The 26,712-nt window shown below is 43.1% G+C and overlaps 4 protein-coding genes across 5 annotated transcripts; 2 read left to right on the top strand and 2 right to left on the bottom strand.

Annotated features, from left to right (window-relative positions):
- Window positions 1-5,951: 5,951 nt before the first annotated feature.
- On the bottom strand, window positions 5,952-9,825 carry chic2 (cysteine-rich hydrophobic domain 2; the record flags this gene model as incomplete). Its single annotated transcript, XM_079219314.1, has 6 exons — window positions 5,952-6,002; window positions 7,285-7,344; window positions 7,436-7,492; window positions 7,617-7,772; window positions 7,989-8,043; window positions 9,692-9,825. The coding sequence occupies 6 exons, from the start codon at window positions 9,823-9,825 to the stop codon at window positions 5,952-5,954; spliced, it is 513 nt and encodes a 170-aa protein (XP_079075440.1).
- Window positions 9,826-11,162: 1,337 nt separating this feature from the next.
- On the top strand, window positions 11,163-12,565 carry LOC306738261 (rhomboid domain-containing protein 2-like; the record flags this gene model as incomplete). Its single annotated transcript, XM_079220089.1, has 1 exon — window positions 11,163-12,565. One exon carries the CDS (start codon window positions 11,163-11,165, stop codon window positions 12,354-12,356), a length of 1,194 nt encoding a protein of 397 aa, XP_079076215.1. The 3' UTR covers window positions 12,357-12,565.
- Window positions 12,566-13,031: 466 nt separating this feature from the next.
- On the bottom strand, window positions 13,032-16,082 carry LOC306737587 (OCIA domain-containing protein 1). Of its 2 annotated transcripts, none has more exons than XM_079219330.1 (8): window positions 15,934-16,082; window positions 15,280-15,364; window positions 15,102-15,155; window positions 14,952-14,999; window positions 14,657-14,786; window positions 14,395-14,567; window positions 13,610-13,759; window positions 13,032-13,504 (listed from the first exon to the last, which is right to left on the bottom strand). In XM_079219330.1, exons 1-8 carry the CDS (start codon window positions 15,985-15,987, stop codon window positions 13,467-13,469), a joined length of 732 nt encoding a protein of 243 aa, XP_079075456.1. In that variant the 5' UTR covers window positions 15,988-16,082; the 3' UTR covers window positions 13,032-13,466. The 2 variants fall into 2 exon arrangements, with proteins under 2 accessions (XP_079075456.1, XP_079075455.1); XM_079219329.1 differs by having other exon boundaries at window positions 14,377-14,567.
- Window positions 16,083-18,528: 2,446 nt separating this feature from the next.
- Window positions 18,529-26,240, top strand: slc34a2a (solute carrier family 34 member 2a; the record flags this gene model as incomplete). The annotated part of the gene is made up of 13 exons (XM_079220067.1): window positions 18,529-18,552; window positions 19,637-19,700; window positions 19,800-19,919; window positions 21,443-21,571; window positions 21,749-21,892; window positions 22,007-22,118; window positions 23,192-23,384; window positions 23,568-23,663; window positions 23,755-23,875; window positions 24,242-24,409; window positions 24,505-24,621; window positions 24,919-25,043; window positions 25,674-26,240. 13 exons carry the CDS (start codon window positions 18,529-18,531, stop codon window positions 26,238-26,240), a joined length of 1,980 nt encoding a protein of 659 aa, XP_079076193.1.
- Between the last annotated feature and the right edge of the window lie 472 nt (window positions 26,241-26,712).

A 26,712-nucleotide genomic window follows, 5' to 3' on the forward strand; every position in this document is an offset into this window, starting at 1 on the left:
GCAGATTATAAAATAAATAAGAAATAATTTTTAATTAATGAGCAGTGGGCTGCTGTAAAGCACAGGGGCTTCAGTGTCTTGCTCAAGGACACTTCCACAAACTATGGGGAGAACAGGGATCGAACCGGCTACCTTGTAGTTTCAGGACGACCACTCTCCCCATGAACATGATAACTTTACATAATACAAAAGTACAAAGTACACACAGACATAAAACGTCATTAATAAATACATGGCAAAATGCTTGTACTTTCATGGTAATGTTTACGTTATGCCGTTAACAGGTTACGCTTGCGCGACTCGCCGATTCTTGCCATTTTGCTAAATGCCTACCTACGTGAGATCTCTGTGAGGTCTCCCAAAATGAGTGACGGGCCGCGCATTTTCTACCTGCGCTTTAATGCCGTCTCGACAGCTGAAAAACCTACCATAAAAGTCGGGTTACAAGCCGCTCCTACCTCCGGTCAGTGTCCCAAGCAAACTACAGCATTTGCTTGCTGTTGCTAGCTAGCACTGCTGCTGCAACCGGCCTCTGCTGCTGCTACTGCCCGCGTCCCCTCTACCCAAGTCGGGTGTCGAGCCTGGTCCCGCTACCTTCTGTGGTTTTTGGAGAGCTAGCGGAAGTTAGCACGGAGCTAACGGAGCGCTAGCAGGAGCCCCAGCTGGCTACAGCGGGGAGCTAACGGGGACACTGACCAACTTTTTTACGGTAATCACCTCATTATGACACCACAGCTACCGGTTATTATTTGTTTCGTGTAAACACATGAAGCTCTAGCATAAGTTCAGACAAGAAGATCACTGTACATAGACTCTATCAGCTGTTAAATCATACCAATCATATACATCCACGCCATTTCGCAGGCCCTGCACGTCAAAGATTCCGCCCAGCTTGTCAAACTAAAGATCTGATTTGTTGAAGACCATGACAATCAACCACAACGTCCACTCTCTGTGTACTTCATTATGCAAAGGCCTTCCTAAACTGCTTTTCTGACATAGAGACACAGGAGAGAAAACATCTGATTGGATGAAAGCTTCTCCTTAAAACAAGCTGCACTGCTGCAGGCTGAAGACTGGAGGCAGAGCAACAGAGGAAGACAGGAGCTGTGCAATGAGAAAATAAGCTAATAGAGAAAAATAATTATAATACATGTAGTGTATTTGTGAAAAACTATTAAATTATAAAATAGCTATAACTTTGTGATTTTGTTTAGGCCAGCAGTGAAGGCTTAGAAGGCCCTGACGGCCCACCTCTGCTCAAAACAGAATATAGATCTAAGCTCAACATTGAGCATGAATTCAGAGCGGCCGTATCAAATCTACAACCCCGTTTTAAAAATATTCGTAGAGGAAAGCAGCTCACTGCAGCCACTAATACTGACACAACGTGATAGCTCACACATCTGCACTCATTTTGTTTTGCACAGGTTAAATGTTAGTGTTATTATCTTGGAAATATATTCAGTGCAAAACAGGTTATTTGCAGCCACAATAGGTAATTATTTTGCCAAATATTAATTGTTTTTTGCACAGATAGAACTGATATTTGCATTCTTCTAACAAAGTGAGTGCATGCTATTAGTTTTGTTCTGATGGAGCAATCTGGTTTACTTTAAAGGGATTTCAATTTTCTTTATTCTATTATTTGAAAAAGCACGGATGTCACAAAAAGTTGGACAACATTTTTCTTCCTCCAAAGTGGGGCGTGACAGAAAAAGTTTGCAAACCACTGGTTTAACTGCAGAAATGCAGTAACTAGTTTTGAAACCTGGATGACCTGCAACTTCCTGCTGCTGAACTCGGACAAGACTGAAGTTATTTCACTCAGCCCAGAACACCTCCGAAATCAATTATCTGATGATATGGTTTCTCTGGATGGCATCCACCACCACCGTAAGGAATCTCTGAGTTATTTTTGACTGTCCTTTGGCTCCCACATGAAACAGATCTCAAGGGCTGCCTTTTTTCACCTACGGAACATCTAAAAAATCCGGCACATCCTGTCTCAAAGCGATGCAGAAACATTGATCCACGCATTTGTTACTTCAAGACTGGATTACTGTAACTCCTTATTATCAGGCTGCTCCGGTAAGTCTCTATATAAAATAAACTGAATTGAATTGAAAGCACCGGCTTATAAGAGCTCCAAGATACCGACAGAAAATGTAAAAAATGTCACACCTTCCCCCAAACTATACACCTCTAAGTTACCTACAAATGCTGTCTGTGTCTGGGAGAATTGTCAGTAAAAACAAAACAGATACATAATTGATTTGACGTGTGACTGTGGCAACAATCGGTAGAAATGTCCCCACTCCCGCAGTGCCTCTTTAAAAACAAAAAAGCAACTGGCTGCTACTTATTTGATCCGGCAGACAGCACCTCATTCAGTTCTCAGCCAACAGCAACAACCCGTGGAGGCGGCCTGTATGGCACTGCATCATGTTCATCCACTGGAAGGGCTCTTTCTATTATCATCATTATTAATACAACAACAACAGCAGCAGCTACTGTCTCTGTACTGAGATGAGTGAGAGTTACTGCTGCTGTTGCTTTTTTTGGTTTTGTTATCTGAATGCAATCCTTATTATTGTAACCAACAATGTTGAACCAAGTGCACTCATATAGTACATGACACACAGACTAGGGCATGCTCATCACTCATGAACACCCCCCTCCCATGTACCTTTCTGTTTTTGGCCTCTCTTTTTTTGGAAGCATAGTGTCCCCTGGGCTCAGTGGGGGTAGAATCCTCTCTCCATGTCTGTGGTTGCGGCCGCGTCTGCGTTTCTATTTTTTTAGGCCAGTTCGGTTTCAGGTTGTCCTTGGAGGTGGGCGAGGTGGACTGGCTCCATGCAGAAGAGGAGGCTGTGTGTCTGCGCATGTCGTCAGAGCGAGGAGGAAGACCTCCTTCAGCCATTTTGCTCTCGCTATCCCATTTGTGAGTCGGCATGAGGCATACCTCTCACATGGGAGAGGTACATACCTATTGTTAAACTAATTAGTCTCTCTTCAAACTTCTACCAGGAAGTATAGCCCTTTTATCTTTTCTGTGATTTCTCTCACGGCTTTTGAGCAGAGTGCACATCCCCAATGTCTCTCTTTTTGTGACACTCATTACACCTCGAGACTAACCTGCTTCTGGACAACACAACTTCCATCCATTACCAAGAATACAATCCAGTCGCCTTTGACTTGGTGCTTCCAGATTCTCCGTGACCTTGAATGACCGAGGAGTCCTCGTTCAGACTTCAACAAGCAGGAAAACAATCACACTGAGTTAGAGAGGAAGATGCTCATAGCCTTATTTATTGGTAGTTTATTACTGTACATCTGCACACCTGTACATGAGTCATATGTACATGTATATTTCTCTCCCTCGCGCACACACACACACACACACACACACACACACAGACCATTTAAGATTATATATATATATATAGATATATAAAAAGGACTCATTTTCTGTGCAGGGTTCAATCACAGTCTGAGATCTACATAGAACATTTGCATCTGCACACACCGTGCACATACGCGCGCGCGCACACACACACACACGCCACAAATATTTTCATATGGCCTTACGCCTTGATTTACATGGAACAGACCATAATCAAACATATAGAAAAGTGACTGACGAACCAATAGGCAGCCCAGTGGTAATCAAGTGAGTGTGGGTCTTCTGCAATGTAAACCAACACAAAGTCTGTTTGTGGGTCCATGAACGCGTTTCCTTCACTATCTAAACGGGATCACCACACCATTGTTGTGGTTTTTTTGCAGGGCATTTTTCATTACAGATTTTTCAATCTGCACTGTGTTCTTGTTGTGACTTGGGAACATACCTGACAGTGAGATTTCCCAATACTACATGTGGGTGTTAGAAGTATAATCCCCTGAGTGTGACCCATACAATCACTGGAGCTGTGTGACTTAAAACAAAAGGGGCTTTGTTCAATCTCAGTCTCTGGATGTTTAAAAAAACATGTATATAAATCATGAGGTGTGCCGAGTGAGAAAAGCTAAATATTTGCCATGCCCTTTTTTTTGCATGTTTGCGGTTGCATGTTTTCAATAAACGGAGATGTGCTTTATGATGCGTTCTATAACACGTCGACAGTTTAAAGAAATAATCCTCGGCCTTTATGACGAAGCATGATTGCTAGCTAGGTAACTGAACTCATGAACAACTCGTTAGTGAAAGGTTTCTGACCGCCCAATGAACACAAGTACAACACTCTCTGACCTTTTAGCTCCATTTTTGGTCTCCGACTCCCGAGGGAAATGTTTGCCCCGTTAGCCGCTAAACTAGATTCACCGGCTAGTCGCTAACAGCAGTCATTTTTCATCGTTAATATAGAAACACTGATTATTGCTTCAGTCCACGCTCCTGATTTGGGAGTGGTCTGGTTTTAGTGCAGTTATCAAGCTAGCTTCAGTAATCCTGCCTCATGATCCAGAACCCCGGTATTACCTAACGCCTCATGAAGAGGACCTAACGCTCTCTGAATTTAGTCATATTATTTCTATGACAGGGGAACCTTTCTCAGAAGAGCCAGATGCCTAACTTGAAATACTCCTATAAGCCACGGTCAGCAGGTAAGGAACAGAGGCCATGGGAAGGTTTTAAGGACCGATTGTGTGCTTTAGTGTTGACACATGACCATAAGGACAAAAAGGAAACAATCATGACATACGTTTGCAAAAAAATTATAATAAAAAGAAAATTGGAGGCCCATGTCATGAATGCACAGATAAAATGTGCACTCATTTATAAATTACTACAACAAAAGTAAAACAGATTGGTTATGGCAAAGAGATGCGTCAAAGAAAGAACCCTAAAGAGTATCTCTTCACGTCTGATTCGTCTCTTCTTTTTTGCTTAGGTTTCTCTCACTCAGAAAGACACGCACAGAAAACAAATACAGTGAAAAGTGAAAAGCATTGACTGCCTCTTGTCCACAAAAATAGTAAACAAAACTTGAGATAAAATTAAAAAAAAAGGTGTCTTCTTAATCACGAGTGGCTTTCTTTCCAGCTTACTTGTTCCACTGCGACCGAGAAGCAGTTGCTAGGCAGCCAGCCCATCAGCTGGACACACACACACACACACACACACACACACACACACACACACACACACACACAAAGACAACTTGTTCCAGGTAAACCATGTGGCACTAAAGACCCATTCATTCATACTACGGAGATTACAGTCGAGGGTGTGTGATTGTCACTGGGTTTGGGGTGATGCACCGTGAAGGGTGCAGAGTCTGGTAGTTGGTGAGAAAGAGTGACGTTACAGAGTTCAGCTGTCCGGGCCACTCGCCCGCCCACACATGCGCCTGTAAGACCAGTCTGTCCGCTACAGAGTCCATTCGGATGACGGTTCCCTTCGGGGTTATGTTACCTCCGCTGGCTTCGAGAAAAGCATCCACAGTGCCAGACCAACCGCTACAAAAGCACTGGGGTGTATTTTTATTATTTTTTTGCAGGTGAAGTATGCCGGTGAGACAATCGGTAAGATGCGAACGCGTTTGGTTTGATCATGGTCCGCCATGTGCTTAGGTTAGGGAACATACAAGTGACAAAACTTCCAGTCGTAGCTCAGAGGACTCAATTTAAGAGTCCGGTTTCCAGCTTCAGTTCCAAAATCCCATAATGCTGGGTACCCCACGAACATCCCGTAGGCTGGTGCTGGTTAGCAAGGCTCCAGGCCCGGCTCGCTCCGATAGGTCGCGGTGAATTCACTCCAAAAAACAATGGTCGGTGGTGCCGGATTTGTCAACAATGGTGGTGTACATGTGGGAGAACGGGTCAAGGAGAGAAGAGGGGAGGATCGATGCTACCCTGTAAACGAAAACATTGGGGGGGTTTATTCGGGAGCAGCCATTGTGTTTTTTGACAGAGCAGCAGCTGGAGGTTAAAGGTCAGCCGCAGTCGGGCTAGTCCGGCCTGAAGATGGGGATCTTAGGTAAGAACTCTATTAAGATGACCTGCAGGAGACAAGAGAAGAAGAGGCGTTACCGAGAGAAAACATACAGATTTTGCTACAACCTTTCTCCCAAAGCAGCCATCATTTTAGTATCTCAGGTCGTATTGCAGTCATGTTGGGCCGTACCAAAGAGGTCGAGGCTTCATTCACCATGTTGACGTTTTCATTCTAAATCAACATTTGACTGCGCACTGACGAGTTACAGTCATTAAAGAAAGTGTATTTAATAATAAACAAATACATTTTTTCAACTAATTGAGGATTTTGTGTTTATTTGGATATAAAAACCTCCACATTTTGATTAATTGATTATCACCCAACCCGATGTCGAGTGTGTAAGTGAGGATGCGTTCTAATCGACATTACCACTGTGTGAAAAAAAACTAAAAAACAGCCTCCTCATTCATTTCTTAACTACATTCACACTGCCCGGGTCCGGACGTAGAAAACTGCAGGTGTTGTCCAGGTGTTGGAACCTTTAACATTTTTGTGCCGCCACTTAGCAGGCCACTTTGTTCACAACACACACCCCACTGTAGATGACTACGCAACATGAATTTGGCCATTCTGCTGGTAACCTTGCAATTATTATCTTTAATTGCACAATAACCTTATCCACGCTTTCGTCACCTCCCGTTTGGACTACTGCAATGGAGTTCTGTCCGGGGTTCCCAGCAAAGCCCTGGACAGGCTCCAGTATGTGCAAAACTCGGCTGCCAGGGTTCTCACCCGCACCAAGCCCTGGCAGCACATCACCCCCACCCTCATCCACCTCCACTGGCTTCCGGTCAAGTCCCGCATCACCTACAAGATCCTCCTCCTCACCTACAAATCCCTCAATGCCCTGGCTCCTCAGTATCTATCTAACCTCCTCCACCCTTACACACAGTCCCGGAACCTTTGATCATCAGGCACGGGTCAGCTCTCCATCCCTCACACAAAAATGCGAACTTTTGGGGACAGAGCCTTCAGTGTGACAGCCCCCACACTTTGGAACTCTCTCCCCATAGAGCTCCGCAACACACCATCTCTGGACACCTTCAAAAAACACCTCAAAACTCACCTCTTCACCAAAGCCTATGTCCTCTAGCTACTGTTGCATTTGTTATGTTTATTTATGTCTTTGTTAAGCGTCCTTGGGTTTCATGAAAGGCGCTATATAAATCCTAGCTATTATTATTATTATTATTATTAATTGTTGCGACAGAGGACAAAACGACTGCAGCTACTCCAACCCGCCTCCTCGTGCTGCACATCATCATCTGACCACAAGTGATACTTACATATTCCATCATGTTGTTGGTTTCACACTTCCTTTTGCTCAATTTCCAATGCAAACACAACTGCAGACAGAGGTCAGATAACGAATCAATAACATGTCCGAACGGGGTACAATATTATTACACACACACACACACATCCATTCATGCTCACCTTGTGGTAAAGTCTGCTGTTCTCCCACTCCAGAAGTTTCTCTATAGATCGTCTTGTCTGGAAGGCAACAGGGATATTAGATGAAAACATATAGATATATAGAATCAACACAATAACCTTTTCCTGAATCCCTGGTTGATTTGGATTCACTGAGATGTTGCAACATGGACGGGTCTCTCACCCTCTTGCTGAGGCAGATGACAGGCCACAAACTGAAGCCCAGTGTGCAACAGCAGCAGAGGCAGCCACACAGGAGCCACCGCACATTCACCGGCAGGGTCTTCCTCAGGCAGCTGTTCACACGGTTGATGCTGGCTTTGAACTCCTCTGGTGCCACCTGAGGGAGTGAACCACGCAGCACAGTTTTTGTATATTAACGTGGAGCGTTCTTGTAATTGTACGATAATATAATCTGAGATCTGTACTGACTGAGCAATTTAATTTGATACAAAAATAATAAACGTGTCGTATGCTGGCTTGAGGCTAGAATACAAGGACATTCTTGTAGGGACATTGTGCCATAGTTAATATCAATGAACAACGAGACACTCACCTTTCCTGTAAGTGCCGAGGGAAATTCGGACTCAAATTTGTTACTAAGCCCAAACCTGTGGGGGGAGAGGTAAACACAGCACGGTTTGAATAATTGGCTTAAACAAACAAACAGGCTTTATATTTCAGGGCACTTATCCAAAGGTTAAACTACCACGTCCAGCCGGTATCAGGGGTAAATTATTGCAATTCCAATATACATCTCGACACATTATTATAATATCTAAACAAAAAATAAAAAATCATATTAGAGATAGACTTAAAATCAAACTAGAAGTGATTGCCCCCGACTTCTTACAACACATTTCTTGGTTCATTCTGGATCGCGTTACACAGCCGCAAAGAGGGAGCGTGTGGACGATTCAATGTGGTATCGAAGCGTTGACAGGGAGCGGTGAGGGGAAACAACACAACTCAGCTGTCGACTACACAATAGGTTTGTTTAAAAGTAGATGACAGCAGGCGGCATCAGCAAGGGGCGGTGACCAACAACTGAGGTCAAGTCGAACAGTTTTCAGCCTCCTTTAAAAGGTGTTCTTTAACAGGAAGTCATAGAAAACGTCCTGTTAGATTCAATCTGTAGGCTACGTGTAGTTTTTACAGACCTCGGTCAGATTTAGTCATGCTTTTGTCAATATATATTTATGTAGAAATGTGAGTGTATCTCAGTGTTTCCCCTACCGTTATAATAGGGGGCCCCCTGAAGAACCCACCCCCTGTAATTTTCTCAATAGCGCCAGATCACAAGTCGTCATTTAAGGTTCTCTTTCCTGTAGAACAGGTCTACACCTTGTTCTGTTATTAAACAAACTAAACGGCCGTATTGTATTGATCTTATCCACATCCGCGTTAACACTTCTCTGATCTCTGTATCGCGCAAGGCGGAGTTCCACCCCGATGCGCACAGACACGCGCACACACGCACGCACACACACACACACACACACACACACACACACACACACACACACACACACACACACACACACACACACACAGGTGAGCACTGAGCTACTGCGGCGCCTGGCTCTAAAAAACTGGAGTTTATCGTTGACCACGTGTGCATGACGTCAGAGAAATTTGGGATTAAGTTAAATCGGACACACATTTAACCGGTTCTTTGCAGGATTGGCTCATCTCGCACGAGCCTGTTGAGGGCACCAGCACACTGTCTGCCTCGACCAGACACAACAACAACAACAACAACAACGTGTTAATATTTGGCCTGTCTGCACGTTTATGGGAATACAATAGTAGTTTCAGAGCAATTCATCAATCTCAAATTAATGCACACTGGCTATGAATTACAGGACAGAAGTATATATATATATATATATATATATATATATATATATATATTAAAGTCTACCTCTTTATAATCTACTACCGAGTCTCACCTCTAATTATGTGTTCAAGTCCCGAAAGAGTGGAACAAAAGACGGGGATAAACTATAAACTATTAAAGCAGCAGTAATAACAGCAAACCTGACTTGGACATTGTAGGTAAACAAATCGCGCCACGCGGTAGACAATGTGCATAATTATGTTTCAGGGCTCAAACGAAAGCTCGGTTTAAGGAGCCACTCCTCGCAGGAGTTAGCTCGCTGCTAACTCGGTAGCTCAGCTCGGTCACCAACGGGCGGTTTGTCCGTTGCTCGGTTAACGGCTCCCGGGTTCTCGCCGTAAGTGTTGCCGGTCGCTTACACAGTGACGTGGCCGGACCCTCGCACCACCACCGGGTCCGGAGCGTACTTGAGGAGCTGCTCCTCCGCGGCCCTGTCCTCGTCCTCCTCTTCCTCGTCCTCCTCTTCGTAGATCTCATCAAAGTCCTCCATCATCGCACGACTCGGCCTCGCGCTCCCCGGAGGAGACACCGGGACAGACACGATGCCGCCGACGAGACAGCGAGACTTTACCGAGCAAAAAAAAGGAAGCACAAAGTGGAAATGCGAAGACACAACCACTGTGTAAAAAAAGATCAACCCGTCCCGGAGACGGTACAGTTCACATCGTTCAGCCAGCTCCGGAGCAAAACATCAACATCCGCCGCCGCAGCAGTACGACACCGGAAATGGAGCAGACGCGTTAAGTCTAAATTATTTTTTATTTTCTTTCAACAAAAATAAAATGTTGATGCTTTTGTACATTGCAGTATGTCATGTTTTTCTTTCACTTAAATGGGAAAATATGTTTGTTTGGTTTCTTTGACCCCAGCAGATTCTATAAAGAACTACCGGAATTATTTTACTATAAATACCCATATACCATGGAGCAATACTCAAAAGGTCCTGCACTCTTCATTTTACTTAATTAAAGCACTGTCCATAAGCATTATTAACAAAGTTTACGTAAAGTATCAAAAGTATTGCCCTTTTAAATGTGGTGTTATATTATATATTGTATTGTATTATTGGTTGTTTCGTTCAAATAAATACAACATTTCACTCCGAATCGTAGAGGATGGAAAGTATAACGTAGAGTCAATTGGAAATACTCAAGTAAAATACAAATACCTTAAATGAAGTACAGCACTTGAGTGCATGTATTTAGTTACTTAGCTCTACAAGTAGTTGGATTTAAGTCTGCACTGCATTGTCATACATTGATAACAACGATAGTAATACAACTAGTGATGCGGAAATACAACAAAATAGTTTTAAAGGATTAAAAGGAAACCGGAAGTTGAACAAATCTTCCTTCAAAATACGACATAAACGGTGTTAATAAATTACATTTAGCTTGCCTATGTTATGTGTATTTGGTCTCCGCAGTCCTGACTAATATACCGTTTTGATTCTTTAAATTGCTCCGCGATTAAGTTAAACTTTTACTCAAAATGTGCCACTATTCGCCAATACACGTTTTATTTTCAAAGGTTTGTCCAGAAGTATTTTAAAAACCTTTCCGGCTAACCTGGTTCTTCAACTAAGCTAGCCAAGCGCTTACTTTTGAGAGCCGCGACAACGTCAAAAGTGAACTGATGACCGTCACCCTTCTAGTAATCCATCATAGCTTTAATCAGCCAGAGAGAACCGGAGACGTCGACTGAAAGCAAAGCAGTGAGGACATGACAGTAGCGCTACTTCCTGTTTAGGAAGTGCGGAGACAATTGAACCGGCAGGTGAACTTTCTCCTCCGCTCACTTGGTGTCGGACGTCCCGAGTTATTTCGCAAGATGACGCGAACTGATTACTTTAAAATGATCTTTCAAGTGTTCAAAGACGCGGTTCCCGTCGTCACGAGCGGGATTCTGACCGTGGTCCTCCTGTCGTGCGTTGTGTTCGGCGTCCAACTGTATTTCGACCTCCCTCGGGGTGATCTCAGCGTGGGGGCCAGCGTGTTTCAGAAGGGACACATCCACCGGCTGGTGACGTACCCCTTTTACCACCAGACCCCCACCCAGCTGCTCCTGAACGTCACCGTCCTGGTGTTCCTCAGCGGCAGTTTGGAGAAAGGGGTCGGCACTGTGCGCTTCCTGTTCTCGTTCTTCCTGCTGTCGACCACCACGGGCTTGGCCTACAGCTTCCTGGATCTTTTGCAAAGCGATGGCGGCCAGAGTCCCGCCGAGGGGCTGGTTCCCGTGACCCTGGCGTGCGTGGCTCTCACCACCATGCACACCAAAATGACCAAAGGATTCCTGTGCGGCATCAGCTTCCCCACCATGGCCCTCCCTTGGGTGCTCCTCATCGTCACCACGGCCCTGGTTCCTCACAGCGTGCTCCCCTGCAACATCCTTGGCATCCTGGTTGGGTGGCTGTATGGCAAAGGGTGGCCGTCTCTTCTGAACATGTCGGAGGCCAGGGCGGGCGCTCTGGAGAAGACGCCGCCTTTTAGGTGGTTGAGGAGCATCAGAGGAGTGACGTTTGTCGCCTCTTCCATAGAGGAGAGGAGGAAGACCCTCCTTCCGCAGATCAATCCAACACCCGGGTCCTACCCGGTCCAGGCTTACGCTCCGCCGTCCAGCGTTGGCACTGCCAACAACCGGGCCGATGTTTACGAAGGCTGGCCGAAGTCAACCGGTGCTCCGTCCGGTCCCACGCCACCCCTCAATCCTCACGGGCATGGCTCCGCACATAGCTTTGGGCTCGGTCAAGGACATTTATCAGAGCAGAGTTTTGGCCAGGGCTGCAACCACAACCATAGTGATGGTCATGGTCACAGTCATGGTCACGACCATAGTGATGGTCATGGTCACAGTCATGGTCACGACCATAGTGATGGTCATGGTCACAGTCATGGTCACGACCATAGTGATGGTCATGGTCACAGTCATGGTCACAGCCACAACCATAGTGATGGTCACGGCCATAGTCATGGTCATGGTGATGGTCATGGGCATAGTCATGGCCAGAGTCATGGTTATTTATAATTGTCAATACTATATTTTTAACATGTGTGGACACTTGCCTCTCTTGTCATTGGCCTGCGTCGTCTGAAATGTCAAATGCTTGGACTTTAAAGCTGACTTTACTAGTAGGCTTCTGGCGTCTGCATGGGTGGACATTTCCCTCAGTGTTTTAGATGTTACGGCTGACTTTTGTATATACATTTTTTTTGTAAATATACTTTTGTACAAATTTCCCCTCGTTTCTACAAATAAAGTATGATGTGTAAAACATAAAACGTCTTTAGATTTTTTTTTTAGCAAATGATGCAATACATACAGAATGGATGCCATAGATTAGAACGTTCAACATCTAGTTTGGTAAATGTTTGCAGTGTAAAATATGGCTAGCTGTGGCTTAACTCTGCTGAGCACCTGCTGATCGGCACTGCGCCCGTTTGACTCTTGCTTCCATCATCGGCTCAAGAAAGGAAAAAAGCGACCGCTGTGTTTAAAGTCGATGGAGCGCTGCACGTGCGTAGTACTGATGGGGTGGCGAGTGACATGTGTTGTTTCCGTGTAGCGTAATTGACCCGATGATTAATATTATAACCTGATGGAAGATCGATGTACATCCTGCTGATGAACAAAAATCGAAATATCTGCGAAACATCAAGAATCACAAATCCTACAAAATCGTTTATTTAAAAATACTCCATACATGAATTAAAACAAAACAATACAAATACTGTCCGATAGTTTTCTTCGGAAAAAAAAAATCAATTATCTTGTTAAAAGGTCTTACCTTACCTTACCCCTCGACATTTAAAACCCCTGTGTATGTAATCAGAATGTAATCAGTTTCATGTTTAAACACTAAAATATTTAGATAACACCCAAGCACCCTATCTTGCAAGCATTCAAGCTGAAAATGTGGCTTCAATCTTACTTTTCCTTTTTGTTGTTTAAAATGTTGTGTTTTAGAAGAAGATCGACAATACCTTCCAATCAAAGCACAGAGACAGACCGTTTTAATCCTTATGTAGTTTGGTTTAATTGACTCCTGTGCAAATACATATACCACAGACTTGTACAACTTCATGACACTTCCGAGTCCCACTGGAGCAAAATGGCCACTGGGCTGCAAATAGGGACTCACTCCTCCCAGGAGTCTCCGTAGATGTTTTTCTTATCTGTAAAAGAAAAGCAGGAAGAGTTCATCACTGAAGGCATCAGATGTACTTTAACAACAACCTTCCGACGCCGAGTTTCCCCACATCACTGCGGTGGAAGCTTACGGTCTATCTTGTGCCTCCCCGGCTCCTTCTCAGGCGACGTTTTGAGCAGCGTCTCGGCCTTCTGAGTGAGCGTGACCTCGTAGTTCTCTCTGTTCTTGAGCCTCAGGTCCTCGTAGAGGGTGGCCTTCTTCCTGGGCTCCTCGTCATCGACTGGCGGTGGTGGGGGACAAGGAAAAGGGACAAAGAGAATTATCTGGGGGAAGTTCATAGAAAAGTTACTTACCTGAGGTGTGAAGCACATTTCAGAATAGGGCCGATTTTGGCAAAATGGTAAAGCACTAGAATGAGCAGAAGAAGCATTTTCAGCTCACTTTATTGTCTTTGTATGCAACATAACTAATATATGTCTGACTTCAGGAAGTAGAATGTTTTATAGAAAGTATGCATGTCCAAATGCATCATAACGTTATTTTACTTGACTTAGAAAAACATATTTAAAAAGGAATAACAGAATAATTTATATTCATAAATGTATATACAAATGTATATACAAATTATAAATAATTATAATAATTAATAAATATATATATATATATATATATATATATATATAGGGGTTAATTGCTCCATTGTTTGCCATATGAATGCTTTGTAAACTAGCAAAGGCTTGGCTTGCATCGCAAACGACTGTTTTAACAATTATCATAGTACAGATTAACGGTGGTTGCTGTCAATTGAGAGGCGGGCCTGAAACGCCGCTTTTGTTTATGTGCATTCGCACAACAGATGGTCGTCACTAAATTATATATGAAAAAAAAACCACATACAGTCGTCGTCTGTGATACCTGGAGCGGTGAAGTCGTCTCCTCTGCCCATTGGCACTGGCGACTCTGCGTTGTGCCCATATTCATTAGCTCTGGTGTTGGCGGGCGTCTGGTCGGAGGCGTCTGCCGGCCTGAACATGGTGTCAAACGACGGGGTGTCTGGGTCACTCATCTCTGACTGAGGACCCTTGGAACTGGGGGGCAGAATCAGAAAAACGGTCAGCGAGTCGTTGGATGAAAACAAATAGCACCGCAATCACGTGTGTCTGTGTGCGTCACTCACGCTTGTGTAGGCATTCCTGTCCTCTGCCTGAGGGCCTCTCCAAGAGGAGAGTTATCCAGCCTCTTGAACTTCTCCTGGCACGTCTTCATGTACGACATTTTCCCCGCCAGGTAGCCGCAGAAGCCAGCGACTGGAGAGACAGAGTAAAGGTATCAATGTCTTATATTTTAAAATACCCCCGCCGTACCATTTTAAAAATATGTAATTTCAGCTAGGGGCAGGTGATTTTCCTCAAAGAGGAAAAAAAAGTTAGTTTTGTGAATATGATACTGTAGCTAAACTGGTAAAAACTTACAGGCCACTTTAGGTAGAGATCCAAACCTTGGAGAGGCAGACAGAGTTCCTGCAAATAAACAGAGTAGGGTCTATTTATAGTTCAAAGGTGTGTGTTCGTGTTCATTACACAGACATGGTGCCGACTCCTCCGCAGTAGGCAGAGTGTTACCTTTGGCCACTAGGGCCTGAGTGATGGACACGGCGACCAAAGAGAAGGGCACCGCTGTGAAGGAAGCATGTCGGCGTCAAAACTCAAACATCAACGTTCCCGTCTTCTAGCTGACACGTTTAGTCTGACCCGTGTGTGTGTGTGTGTGTGCGTGCGTGTGAGAAAGACGAAAACTTACACCTGTACCAGAAGCTCTCCTGGTTGCACTCTTTGAACACCCTCTTCTCTTCTTCCGTGGGGACGTACTCCATGCCCACTGGCGACTGCAGATAAACACAGACAGGGTTCATACACATTTTGACCAGATTCCATAACTATTTCCATGAAATATCAGTGTATACATGAAAAAGTGAGTAAATGTAGTATAGAAACTAACAATGAGAATTCCAAAGCATACAGTAAACCTTAAATGACACAAATGCATGAGAGACTAGTTTAATTAAAAGAATAAACATTTTATAGATGCATGTATGTATGCATGCTTATAATTTGAGCGTCTTTCTTTTAAAAACATTAATTATTTCAAACTCAGCGTAAATGAACGACATGGACACATGAATATAACACATTTACATGACTTTTCCAAAACTTTGGGGATTTTATTTTTTTCAAGGACTTTTCCAGGCCTGGAAATAACCATTTTAAAACCCCATGACCGTAACACACGCACCAGCAGCGTTAACTTTAATCCAGTGCGCTAATGAGCGGGACTGTCTGTGCGGCTTGTCAAAGAGTCTGCTTTCCACCGGCAGACAACAAAAGCACCCGCAGTTCATCTAAAGTTGACGCTAGCCAGCTAGCACGTTAGCTTCCCCTAAGGTGTGTATTTTACCTGAGCCCCCACGTGCGGCCGCTCCTCGGTGAAGCCCGTGGTGGCGGACGACATGTCGACGGCAGTGACGGAGCAAACTTAAGCGTTCAGAGCACGTGAAGCACCAATATGTAAGCCACGCAGCGACCTGACTTCTTCGGTTTGGTACAATGTCATTACTCCAGGTTGCACTCGCATAACCCGGAAGTAAAACAAAACAAAAAAGAGTTCAATTTGTGGGTTAGCTGAGGTGTTGTCGTTCTAACAATAATTATTACTTAAATCATGTTTAAAATAATCACATATAACGGTCATAGTGTACGAAATCCACAAAGAGTACATTTGTCGAGATTGAAACTGGGTCTTTTATTTTGAAAGCTCAGCGAAGATAAATACCGACCTACTGCCCCTAGTGGTAGGAATGAGACTTCTTGATATGCAAGATAGTAGTTTATGTCGCAGTAGCACATCACATAATAACATTTTACACTGCATTACATATCTTATATCACTATATGAAAATTCCGTATAATGTATTATTTTGTGATATAAGTTATATCACAGTATATTAATAAATCATTACTGCTGTATTATTATTATTGTGTTATCATATATAGAATATATATATATATATATTTGTGTTTTATCATATGCTAAATCATTGTAGTGTTCCTTTCCAGTTGTATGATACATTTCATCGAATTGTTACTGTATATTACATAAACTGCACATATTGTATATAACACGTTGTACTTGTATATGCCTTTATGTATAATGTATGTATTATTCCCACTTACACCTATATATACTGTTATATATATAATGCACACATCATGGCTGCCGGAGTTGCACAACTGGACTTCTTTTGTAAAAGTATTGACACAATTCACCTGTAGATAAATATTATCTAGCATATTGTAATGTATATATTGTTTATTTTATGCGATCATACTCACTTTCTTTTACTAAATACATAAGTAGGCAAATCATTTTAAGAAACATAAAATGTCTTACATTCATAGCTCGTTGCTGTGCTGCTGTAATGCGAGATTTACTTTCCTTTACATCGGTTGTGTGTCCACATAGTATTGACCACTTCAATCCATGGTTTGAGGCAAAAATACAGTAATATAAGTTGTATGTTATTAATGTCAAGAAGTTGCCAGAATGGTACAATGTTGTAATGGCGTTGTGCGGTGCCTAGGAGATGCTGTTGCACTGGCGCAATACATGACCAAGAAGATTTTGATTGCCTCTATATGTGGTTGCATAATGTACACACAAAAAAAGTTTGATGCTAGTACTGAAAATGTGGTAACGCGAGAGTACAGATAGTAGAGAGATAGAGCAGATCTAGAGAGGAAGAGACAGAGGGAGAAGAAGAGGGGCTCGATCACAATCAATTGACTAACATTTATTGATAAAACTAAAAATAGAGGGGAATAATTTTTCCTTCGTTGTCCCAGTTGTCATCCATTCGGTTTTACTGGCAACATGGCATGACAGGAAGTGCCGGGCCAAAAATATATTTGTATCTGATCTGTGCCGGTGGGCATCAGGAGAGTGTTGTGGGACACCTGGGCACTCAGGTACGCCTTTTAATGCAAGGATGCGTTACACTGCATTTGTTGTAGCTAGATGTACCTAATATACTGGCAACTAAGGCAGAAATCAGGCAAGGAGGTCTTTCATTAGGACATGCCCTCCCCGGATTCATAATTTTCCACAAAGAACACGTGTGTCCCAATGAGAGAAAGACGGATGGAAGCTGTCGAAGATGACGTCCTCCCCTAACATCGTCAGGTCACAACTTCCATGGAAGCTCAATGGCTCAGTGCGGCCTCGGCTGTCTTTCTCTCCTCTAAGTTATCATTAATAGTTGTACGGGCCTAAACGTGGGTCATTGATCTGTTGAAGTATTGAACAATGACTAGCTGTATTAAAAGAATCAATAGATTCCTCCAAAAAAAAAAAATCTCATTGTGCGCCAAAAATAGACGTACATACGTAGGGCACAGTGCACACATCCGGCAACCCAACCCACTCCACCCTCATGTGGTCTATCTGTTAGTGGGCTAAACCGTGGCCAGGGGAATGTCATCTCTGCCACTCCTCCAGCTATCATCAATCTGGGGGCGGTACAGTTCTTTTTTTCTAAAGGAAATGCAGGATTTAATCATTTTATTTTAAAATGGATAGACATATTTGGAAAGCGAACTAACAAGACAATAGAACCATATATGAATCTGAGGCGTGAAACCAGCAGGGTGTCTAGGTAAGTTGCACAGGTCAGTAACAGCAGGTGAAGGTGACGGTAACGGCATAAACACCACCGACTCAAAACTTATCAGGTCCCATGTGAGTTGGATTGCGACACATCTCGCAAGAGAGATTACAACAGTGAGGGTAAGAATAATCGAGGTTTGTAAGGTGTGCTTATCTATGAGGCGGAAGTGTCCCCGGTGATGTGAACGGTGCACATCACACTCTCCTCTGCCCTCAGCGGACCCTCCACCCACCCACCCCCACCTCAACCACCTCAACCTTCCACTCCACCTGCGTGGAGGACTCATTCCTACACCTGCAGCCCAGGTGAGCTCAGCACACACAGGCAGCATGGACTCGCTCCGCCTGCCACAGGTGAGGACACGCAGTCTGTTCTCTTCTCATGTCTGTCGATCTGTTTGCTTTATCACCTGGGATTTACATGTTGCATCATTATACTTTCAATAATATGCCTGAAACACAAACAAAGTGTTATTGTTATTATTAAGATTATTACCAATGTCACTGTTTTTACCACACTGCACTAACATAATGGTAATATTTGTACATGATGCCATTATTTGTATTGCTACTATTCAAATGGTAACACATTTTAATGTATGATAACATACAAAAGATACATTGTGCCTTATGATGTACAAAGTAATACTTTTAAATGAAGTATTGTTTTATTGCTATTTTTTTTTTTTTTTTACAAATGAAGTAGATGAGCTTCTAAGCAGACCACAAAGCATGTGTGCACCTGGACTCTGAACTCAAGTGGCAAAATGAATCTAGCCAATGACAGACTAGTAGACTGCATTAATATTCATACGACATTTAGCCTGGGGAAGACCACTGAAACACAGAATCCATGTTGTGAACTGAAGTAATTAGGTAAATTACATAAAAGATCATTTTAGTTGAAATAATATATTATTAATACATTTATACGTAAGAGAATTGTATAAATCGTAATGGATGCGTTCAAATAACAATCTGATTTAACATCTCCGTCCAAAAGAAACTCTTTCTTAAAATATAAATGTATCTGGTGGCTTTGTTTCTGTGACATACTGTTGTGAATGGAATTTTACTGCAGCTAGACCATGTGACGAGAAGATCAATAACCCGGCATGTGAGGGGAAAGTGTGTGTGTGTCTGTGTGTGAGAGAGAGAGAGAGAGTGTGTGAGAGTGTAAGTGTCTGTGTGTGAGTGAGTGAGTGAGTGAGTGAGTTTGATGACATGATCTGATGCCGACCACATGATGCATGTGACAAACGTTTAGGTCGACATATTTGATTTGCTGCACTGAGGCTTTTCCTTGCATACCGTTCCTAGAGAGAATCATCTGCGTTTTTTAAATAGTGACAAATAAAAACATAAGGGGCATCTTCAACAATAAATATATCGCATTTTGGAATTAAACCCCAATATAATTTGTGTTTCTTTTTCTTAGCCAACGGCTGCTCAGAGCAATGGCAACGAAGACCACACTGAGAGACATGGAAGCAAGACCAAAAGTAATGTTCATATTGTATTAAAATGCAACTGATGAATATAAAACATGAAAAAACAGTTTCATATAATGTACATGGTTTATTCTGGCATGTTTGTCCCAGAGGTCAAAGCGAGCCCTGCACACTCCACGGTGGCTTTGGTTGAGGAGGAGGAGGAGGAGGCGGAGGACGCAGACCTGTGGGACATGCCGCAGCTGAAGGACACCGGGGTCCCATGGTCAGGTGGGGACTTGTCATGTCACATTATTACTAGTGTAGTGGCCATTTGTCCAATGAATCAAGGAAAATAAACATAAATCAAAGGGCCATGACGCACCGTGGGTATGTGGATCAGCAGCCAAAAGAATGCATTGTCCATGCGGGATTCTGTTTTTCTGATGATTTATTTAACTAAACTAAACAAGCAAACAAACAAAAGAACAAAGGAAGTCTCCAAGCTGCCTCTCCCACGCTGGTAAAAAAAAAACATAGGCCTACCCAGGTGCATGCTGAACCTGTACCTGCCTACTATACATAAACATGTCCACAGCGTTATCCAATTAACAAACAAATAAATAACCAAAAGACTAAGTAAACCTACAACTACAAATACTTAGACTAAACTAAAACAGAAAAAAATATTCTAATACATCAAAAAATCTAGAACAACTAGATTAATTAAACAATAATAATTGTGGGTAAAATAACTTAATATCCAATAAATAGCTCCTACAACTAGAACAGACGTTGTCTTATCCTTGTGCCAAATAAGGAACACAGGTTTCCTGATTAGATACACAGTACATGGTCAGTAAGTAATACATTTACACGCCTCCTGATGGATTACTTCCATGGCGGTAGATGTGATATAGTGTCCCACACATCGTTACATAACCTCCAGAGCTATCAAGTACACTGTTTTTGAGCAGTCTAATAATTAAGCGCATAGCTTTACATCCCATGTTTATGAATTCACAGTATACGTAACTTCCTCTTTCAGTGCAATTAAAAAGTATTCACCCCCTTTGGAAGTTTTTATGTTTTAACGTCCAACAACATCACATCAAAGTAGAATCAATACATTTTTTACCTATTTTATTTTTTGGGAGGTATTGGCCTTCTGCCTTTTCTCTAATCTAACTAAAATAATATTGAAATAGTTCCTACATGAAACTGCTCACCACAAGATACGTGGATTACCTTTGAGCAACATAATAAACATAAAGTAGCACTACAGGTATTGGCATTAAATTGACATTTAATTATTATTATTTTTCTATATTTCTTCTTCTGTTCAGCAGCATCAGAAAAGCCACGTTCAATCTACTTTGATTCAAAACGTCCAGCGTTGGTTCATACTCTTTCTAGGCCCTCACAAGACATCGATGCAGCGAGAGACGGAGGATAAATCACATCAGAGTTTATGATCTGATTAGAAAGCATAGCGGTCATAAATAGTAATGGATTTGATCAAAACAGTAGCCGGACAAACAGCTGAGGCTGTGCCAACACACTGCGGGCATCGGCTGTTTCCAATGACTCAACTATGTGGGCTGTGCAATAATGCAAAAACCACAGGTGTGATTACTAATAATTAATAAGGGGCTGCATGCTGGCTCACTGGACTAACCCATGAGACACTTAGATGTAACAGAGCCGATATCCATGGCCTCAATCACCCCTCTGTAATTCCTGCTACGACAAATATACATTTGTTCTCTTTTGTCTTTTGCTTTATAATCCCATTCATGTCTTGTCTGTCCCAGCTCTGAGCACCAAAGCGAAGGTGTGGAGAGTGGTGGTGTCGGTGGGGAAGTTCATCCTGCTGCTGGGTTTCCTCTACATGTTCATCTGCTCCCTCGACGTCCTCAGCTCCGCTTTCCAGCTCGTCGGAGGTAAACCCATCACACGTTACGGCCATGAACGTCAACCGGACCACAGAAGACATTTTGACTTGTCCTCGCTGGAACATTTGTTTCTGATAACATGAGCGTTGTTTTGTTCCATTCAATTATCCCAGTAATACTTTTAAAAATGTTATATTCACAAGTTCCCATTTTCCCCGTGCCCAGGTAAAGCAGCAGGCGACATCCTTAAGGACAACACGATTCTGTCCAACCCTCTGGCCGGTCTGGTCATCGGGGTTCTGGTCACCCTGCTGGTCCAGAGCTCGTCCACGTCCTCCTCCATAGTGGTCAGCATGGTCTCCTCTGGACGTGAGTACACACACACACACACACACACACACACATCCATGTACAGCATGAATGGCTGAATGATGATGATGATGATGATGATGATGATGAAGCAGACCCGTGTTGCTTTGGCAGTGTTAACGGTCCAGCTGGCGGTTCCTATCATCATGGGCACCAACATCGGCACCTCTGTCACCAACACGCTCGTCGCCATGACGCAGGCGGGTGACCGCAACACCTTTCGCAGGTAATTGTTTTGTATTTGATGGATTGCTTCCTCTGACTCTCCTTTCTCTGCAGTGTAGAAAGCCTCCTGCCCTCCAAAAAGCCACTGTAACTATCAGTTGACTCCACATGCAGGGACTTCAGCAGTAAGAACACTTTAAAAATAGATGTTCAACCCATTACATCTTCAATATCCAATGCACAAAATGAAATCCTTCCCTTCATCAGACAAATGACAAATATGAATTATTTAAGGTGTAACTTCACCGTCTTTTTCTGTTTTTCTGGGTTCTCCGGCTTCCTGAAACAACCTTGTTTATGTGTGCAGTTTCTCTTCAACCTATTATGTATGACCCTCAAGAAAAAAAACACCAAATGGGGAAACTACTAAGATAAGATAAGATATTACTTTATTAGTCAGTGGGGAAATTTGCAGGATTACAGCAGCAGATGGGTAAAGTGCACACAAGAGACATAATAAAAAAATAGTAATATAAATTAACTGTAATAAAAAAAACTGCAAGAATCCAAAATATTATATATACAGACAGAATAAAATGTATTTATATTGCACCGGTTGAAGTGATTAAAGTGTGTTTGTGGTCTACTGGGAGCTCAGCTGGTTGTGCAGCCTGACAGCAGCAGGAAGGAAGGACTTGCGGTACCTCTCCTTCACACATCGGGGTTCAGCCGTCGTGTGAAGGAGCTGTGCAGAGCTGCAGAGCGTCCTGCATGGGGTGGGAGGTGTTGTCCATCAGGGATAATAGTTTATCCATCATCCTCCTGTCTCCCACCACCTCCACCGCATCCAGTGGACACCCCAGCACACTGCTGGCCTGCTTGATTTAGTTTATCAAGTCAGCTGTCGTGATGCTGCTGATCCAGAAGACCACGCCATAAAAGATGGCTGATGCCAACACAGAGTCAAAGAAGGTCTTTAGGAGTGCTCCTTGCACTCCACTACTGTTGTTTAAATAGTTATCCTTTCCTTCTTACAAGATGACTCATTGAACAGCAAGAATATGTCGCTCCCATTAGAAAGATCAAAGGTCATTTGACTCTACGTTGATCTACTTCCTTTCACGATGTTCTCAGGGCGTTTGCGGGGGCCACAGTGCACGACTTCTTCAACTGGCTCTCTGTGCTCGTGCTGCTGCCTCTGGAAGTCGCCTCTGGCTATTTGTACGTGGTCAGCAAGTTCATCATCGACTCCTTCAATATTGAGAGCGGAGAGGCCCCAGCCCTGTTAAACGTGATCACTGATGTCGTCACTGAGTCTATTATCCAGGTGACATGTAGCACCCGGTGATGTTCCTTCTGCAAACTGCCTCTCTGACATCATAATTTAGACATTTCTTTGGAATTTGTGTTGTTTTAACTCTTTTAAAGAAGTGACCAGTGTATCGGAGAAACAAAATACCGCCATTTAACATATCTATGTCATGGTTTTACATTTCTGCCTCCAACTTAGCTGGATGAGTCCGTCATTAGCGGGATTGCTAGCGGAGACCCAGAAGCCAGGAACAAGAGCCTCATCAAGATATGGTGCCGAACCTTCACCAACACGGTAAGACCCAAGCATGTCAGCGGCGTGCCAAACATTTCAAAAACAGGGAGAGGATTAGATTCCATATTGTCAAACTGCTGCTGCGTTTCAGACCCTAATGAACGTCACAGTTGCCGGCCCCGAGAACTGCACGACCCCGTCGCTCTGCTGGGTCGATGGAAACTACACCTTCACGCTGAAGAACATTTCTGAAACGCACAATGTCGAGAAATGTAAGACCAGATCATTTTGTTGTAATCTGAGTAATTAAGTTAATGTATAATATTCTCACCTTGATAAACATGGCCTCATTCAACCAAACAGCTTATATGTGCAGTCATCCTTGCCTTAATGGAACTTTGTATTTATTTTAGCTCAATACTTTGGGTTTTATAGCTCGTAAATTCATTCTATGCAGTAATTCTAATGTGTTTTTTAGGTAATTGTGGAGTTTTTCTGCACCCCATTTGGCCTGAATGTTTTCTATTTGTGCAGAATAAAAATAAGAAGGATAGAAGGATAAAAGCCATCGCCTGCTTGTGTCCGTATTGTGTAGCATTTTCTGCAGAACTTTCATGTGTGTTTCTGTGTGTCCACAGGTAAGCATCTCTTTGTGAATGCCAGCCTGTCTGACCTGGCAGTGGGTCTGATCCTGCTGGCGCTCTCTCTGCTGGTGCTCTGCTCCTGCCTCATCCTGATCGTCAAGCTGCTCAACTCCATGCTGAAGGGACAGGTGGCTGCAGTCATCAAGAAGATCCTCAACACCGGTGAGTAGCAAACTGTGCGTGTGCAACGAGTTCAAAGTGATGCACTTATTACATTAGTAATGCACGAATGTTTGTGTGTCTGTTTGTGTGTGCAGATTTCCCTTTTCCGTTTGGTTGGGTCACCGGGTACATTGCCATTTTAGTCGGAGCTGGAATGACCTTCATTGTGCAGAGCAGTTCGGTTTTCACTTCTGCTATTACTCCACTTGTTGGTGAGGTCATTCATCCTTCCATCCATTTCATGCATCTCTGTTTATTTTAATTGAAAAAATCTACAACTCAGTTCATCGAAAACACACAGAGGCATACTTGAGGGGAAAACAAGTCGTTTTGTGTTATAACTTTAACTTGAGTTGGGGAATTCTATATAAAATCAAACAATTTGGAGAAGAAGAAAAAAGAAAAAGCAACATTTGCCTTTTGTTGGAAATCACTGTCGAATACAGTGAAGAGAGATCTCTGGAGCACACAATCTTAACTTGTTTTCCCGTTTAAAAAAATAAAAATAGGTATTGGTGTCATCAGCATAGAAAGAGCATACCCATTGTCTCTGGGGTCAAACATTGGCACAACCACCACAGCCATCCTGGCAGCCATGGCTAGTCCTGGAGAAACATTGGCTAATGCTCTACAGGTGAGTAAAAGAACACACACACACACACACACACACACACACACACACACACACACACACACACACACACACACACACACACACACACACACACAAAATGACCAGTACCAAACTTAGATTTTGAGCTTTTATACCAACATCCAAATTACCTATTTTAAATTGATGCTTTCTAAAATTGTATCATCACCCATAAAATATATCAATAATCCAGAATGTATTAATTGCAATTGTATATTCTCATCTTGACAGGAGAAGTGGGTACTTACTTTTTTCTAGGTTTGCTGATGGGGGCTCAATTTAAACTGAATTAAATATACACTGTTATTGTAAATCTTTAGACTCTTGGACATGATTTGCAGTTTTCTACATGTTTATCTGTTGATGGAGAATTAATTAGAAGAATAAATAGTTGGAAGTGTATCAATTGAATACTTCTTGTATTGAGTACCACATGTAGCATACATTGTACGTAGTTCTTTCCATGAAACTTCATAGGAAATTACGATGAATTTACAGACCTGTAAAGTAAACTGTCACCATTTCTTTTCATGAAATACAGCATGTTAGTATCATCGTAAGTTATTTTGAACTGTGACTGGAGCCTATCAATAAAGTGTGTATTGTTCCCAGATTGCCCTCGTGCACTTCCTGTTCAACATCTCTGGCATCCTTCTGTGGTACCCAATCCCCTTCACCCGCATCCCCATCCGGCTGGCGAAAGGCCTGGGCAACATCACGGCCTCCTACCGCTGGTTTGCTGGCGTCTACATCATCTCCTTCTTCTTCCTTTTACCGCTCTTCATCTTCAGCCTGTCAGTGGCCGGCTGGCAGGTACTAGCGGGCGTGGGCGCACCTCTGGTGATCCTGTTGGTCATCATCCTGGTGATCAACATGCTGCAGAAACGGAAGCCCGGGTGTCTGCCTGCAGCGCTGCGGTCCTGGGACTTCCTCCCTCTCTGGGCCCACTCCCTGGCTCCCTGGGACAAAGTGGTTGGTGTGTGTACCGCCAAATGCTGCTGCTGCTGCAAATGCTGCCAGCTGGCCGCTGACGACCAAGGACCCGGCGAGGAAGAGTACGCGGGAAATAACAATAAATCACACACAGAGGTGTATGACAACCCTGCAATGAGTGCAGAAAAAGAGGTGGAAGATGAGATGGATTTAGAGCTGAAGATTCTAAAAATGACTCGGCTTTGAGAATGTATTTACACATATGACATGTGTGAGTCACACGTGTGACTATTTGTGGATGATTCAAAGAAGTGTATTGGTCAAGGGACAAGGACCAAATACATTTTGGCAAAACTCTCAAATTTCTCAAATATTTATGTTATTACTTTAGAGTAAGATGGGAAATAGAATTCCACATCTCAACGTATAAGAGAAGTGAAGTGACCTTTTAAAGCAATTTATTTTACCTATTGTCAACAAATCCCACAAAATGTTGGTCCATCAAACCAGTTTGTCTCTGCTGAAGACGTACATGTTAAAAACGACTCACAAAATGTATCAATTCATTTTTTTAATTTTTTGAGCAGCTGGACACTGCAATTTACAGTAAACATTACTCAAACAGAAGTGAATGGTGCATTGGGTTTTGAATTTGAGACTTTGGTTGTTACGTTGAACTGCGAAAGGCGACACGTTTGTCCACAGAGCCCTGAACCCC

Source organism: Taurulus bubalis, assembly GCF_910589615.1.
Source record: "Taurulus bubalis genome assembly, chromosome: 6".
Taxonomy (NCBI): Eukaryota; Metazoa; Chordata; class Actinopteri; order Perciformes; family Cottidae; genus Taurulus; species Taurulus bubalis.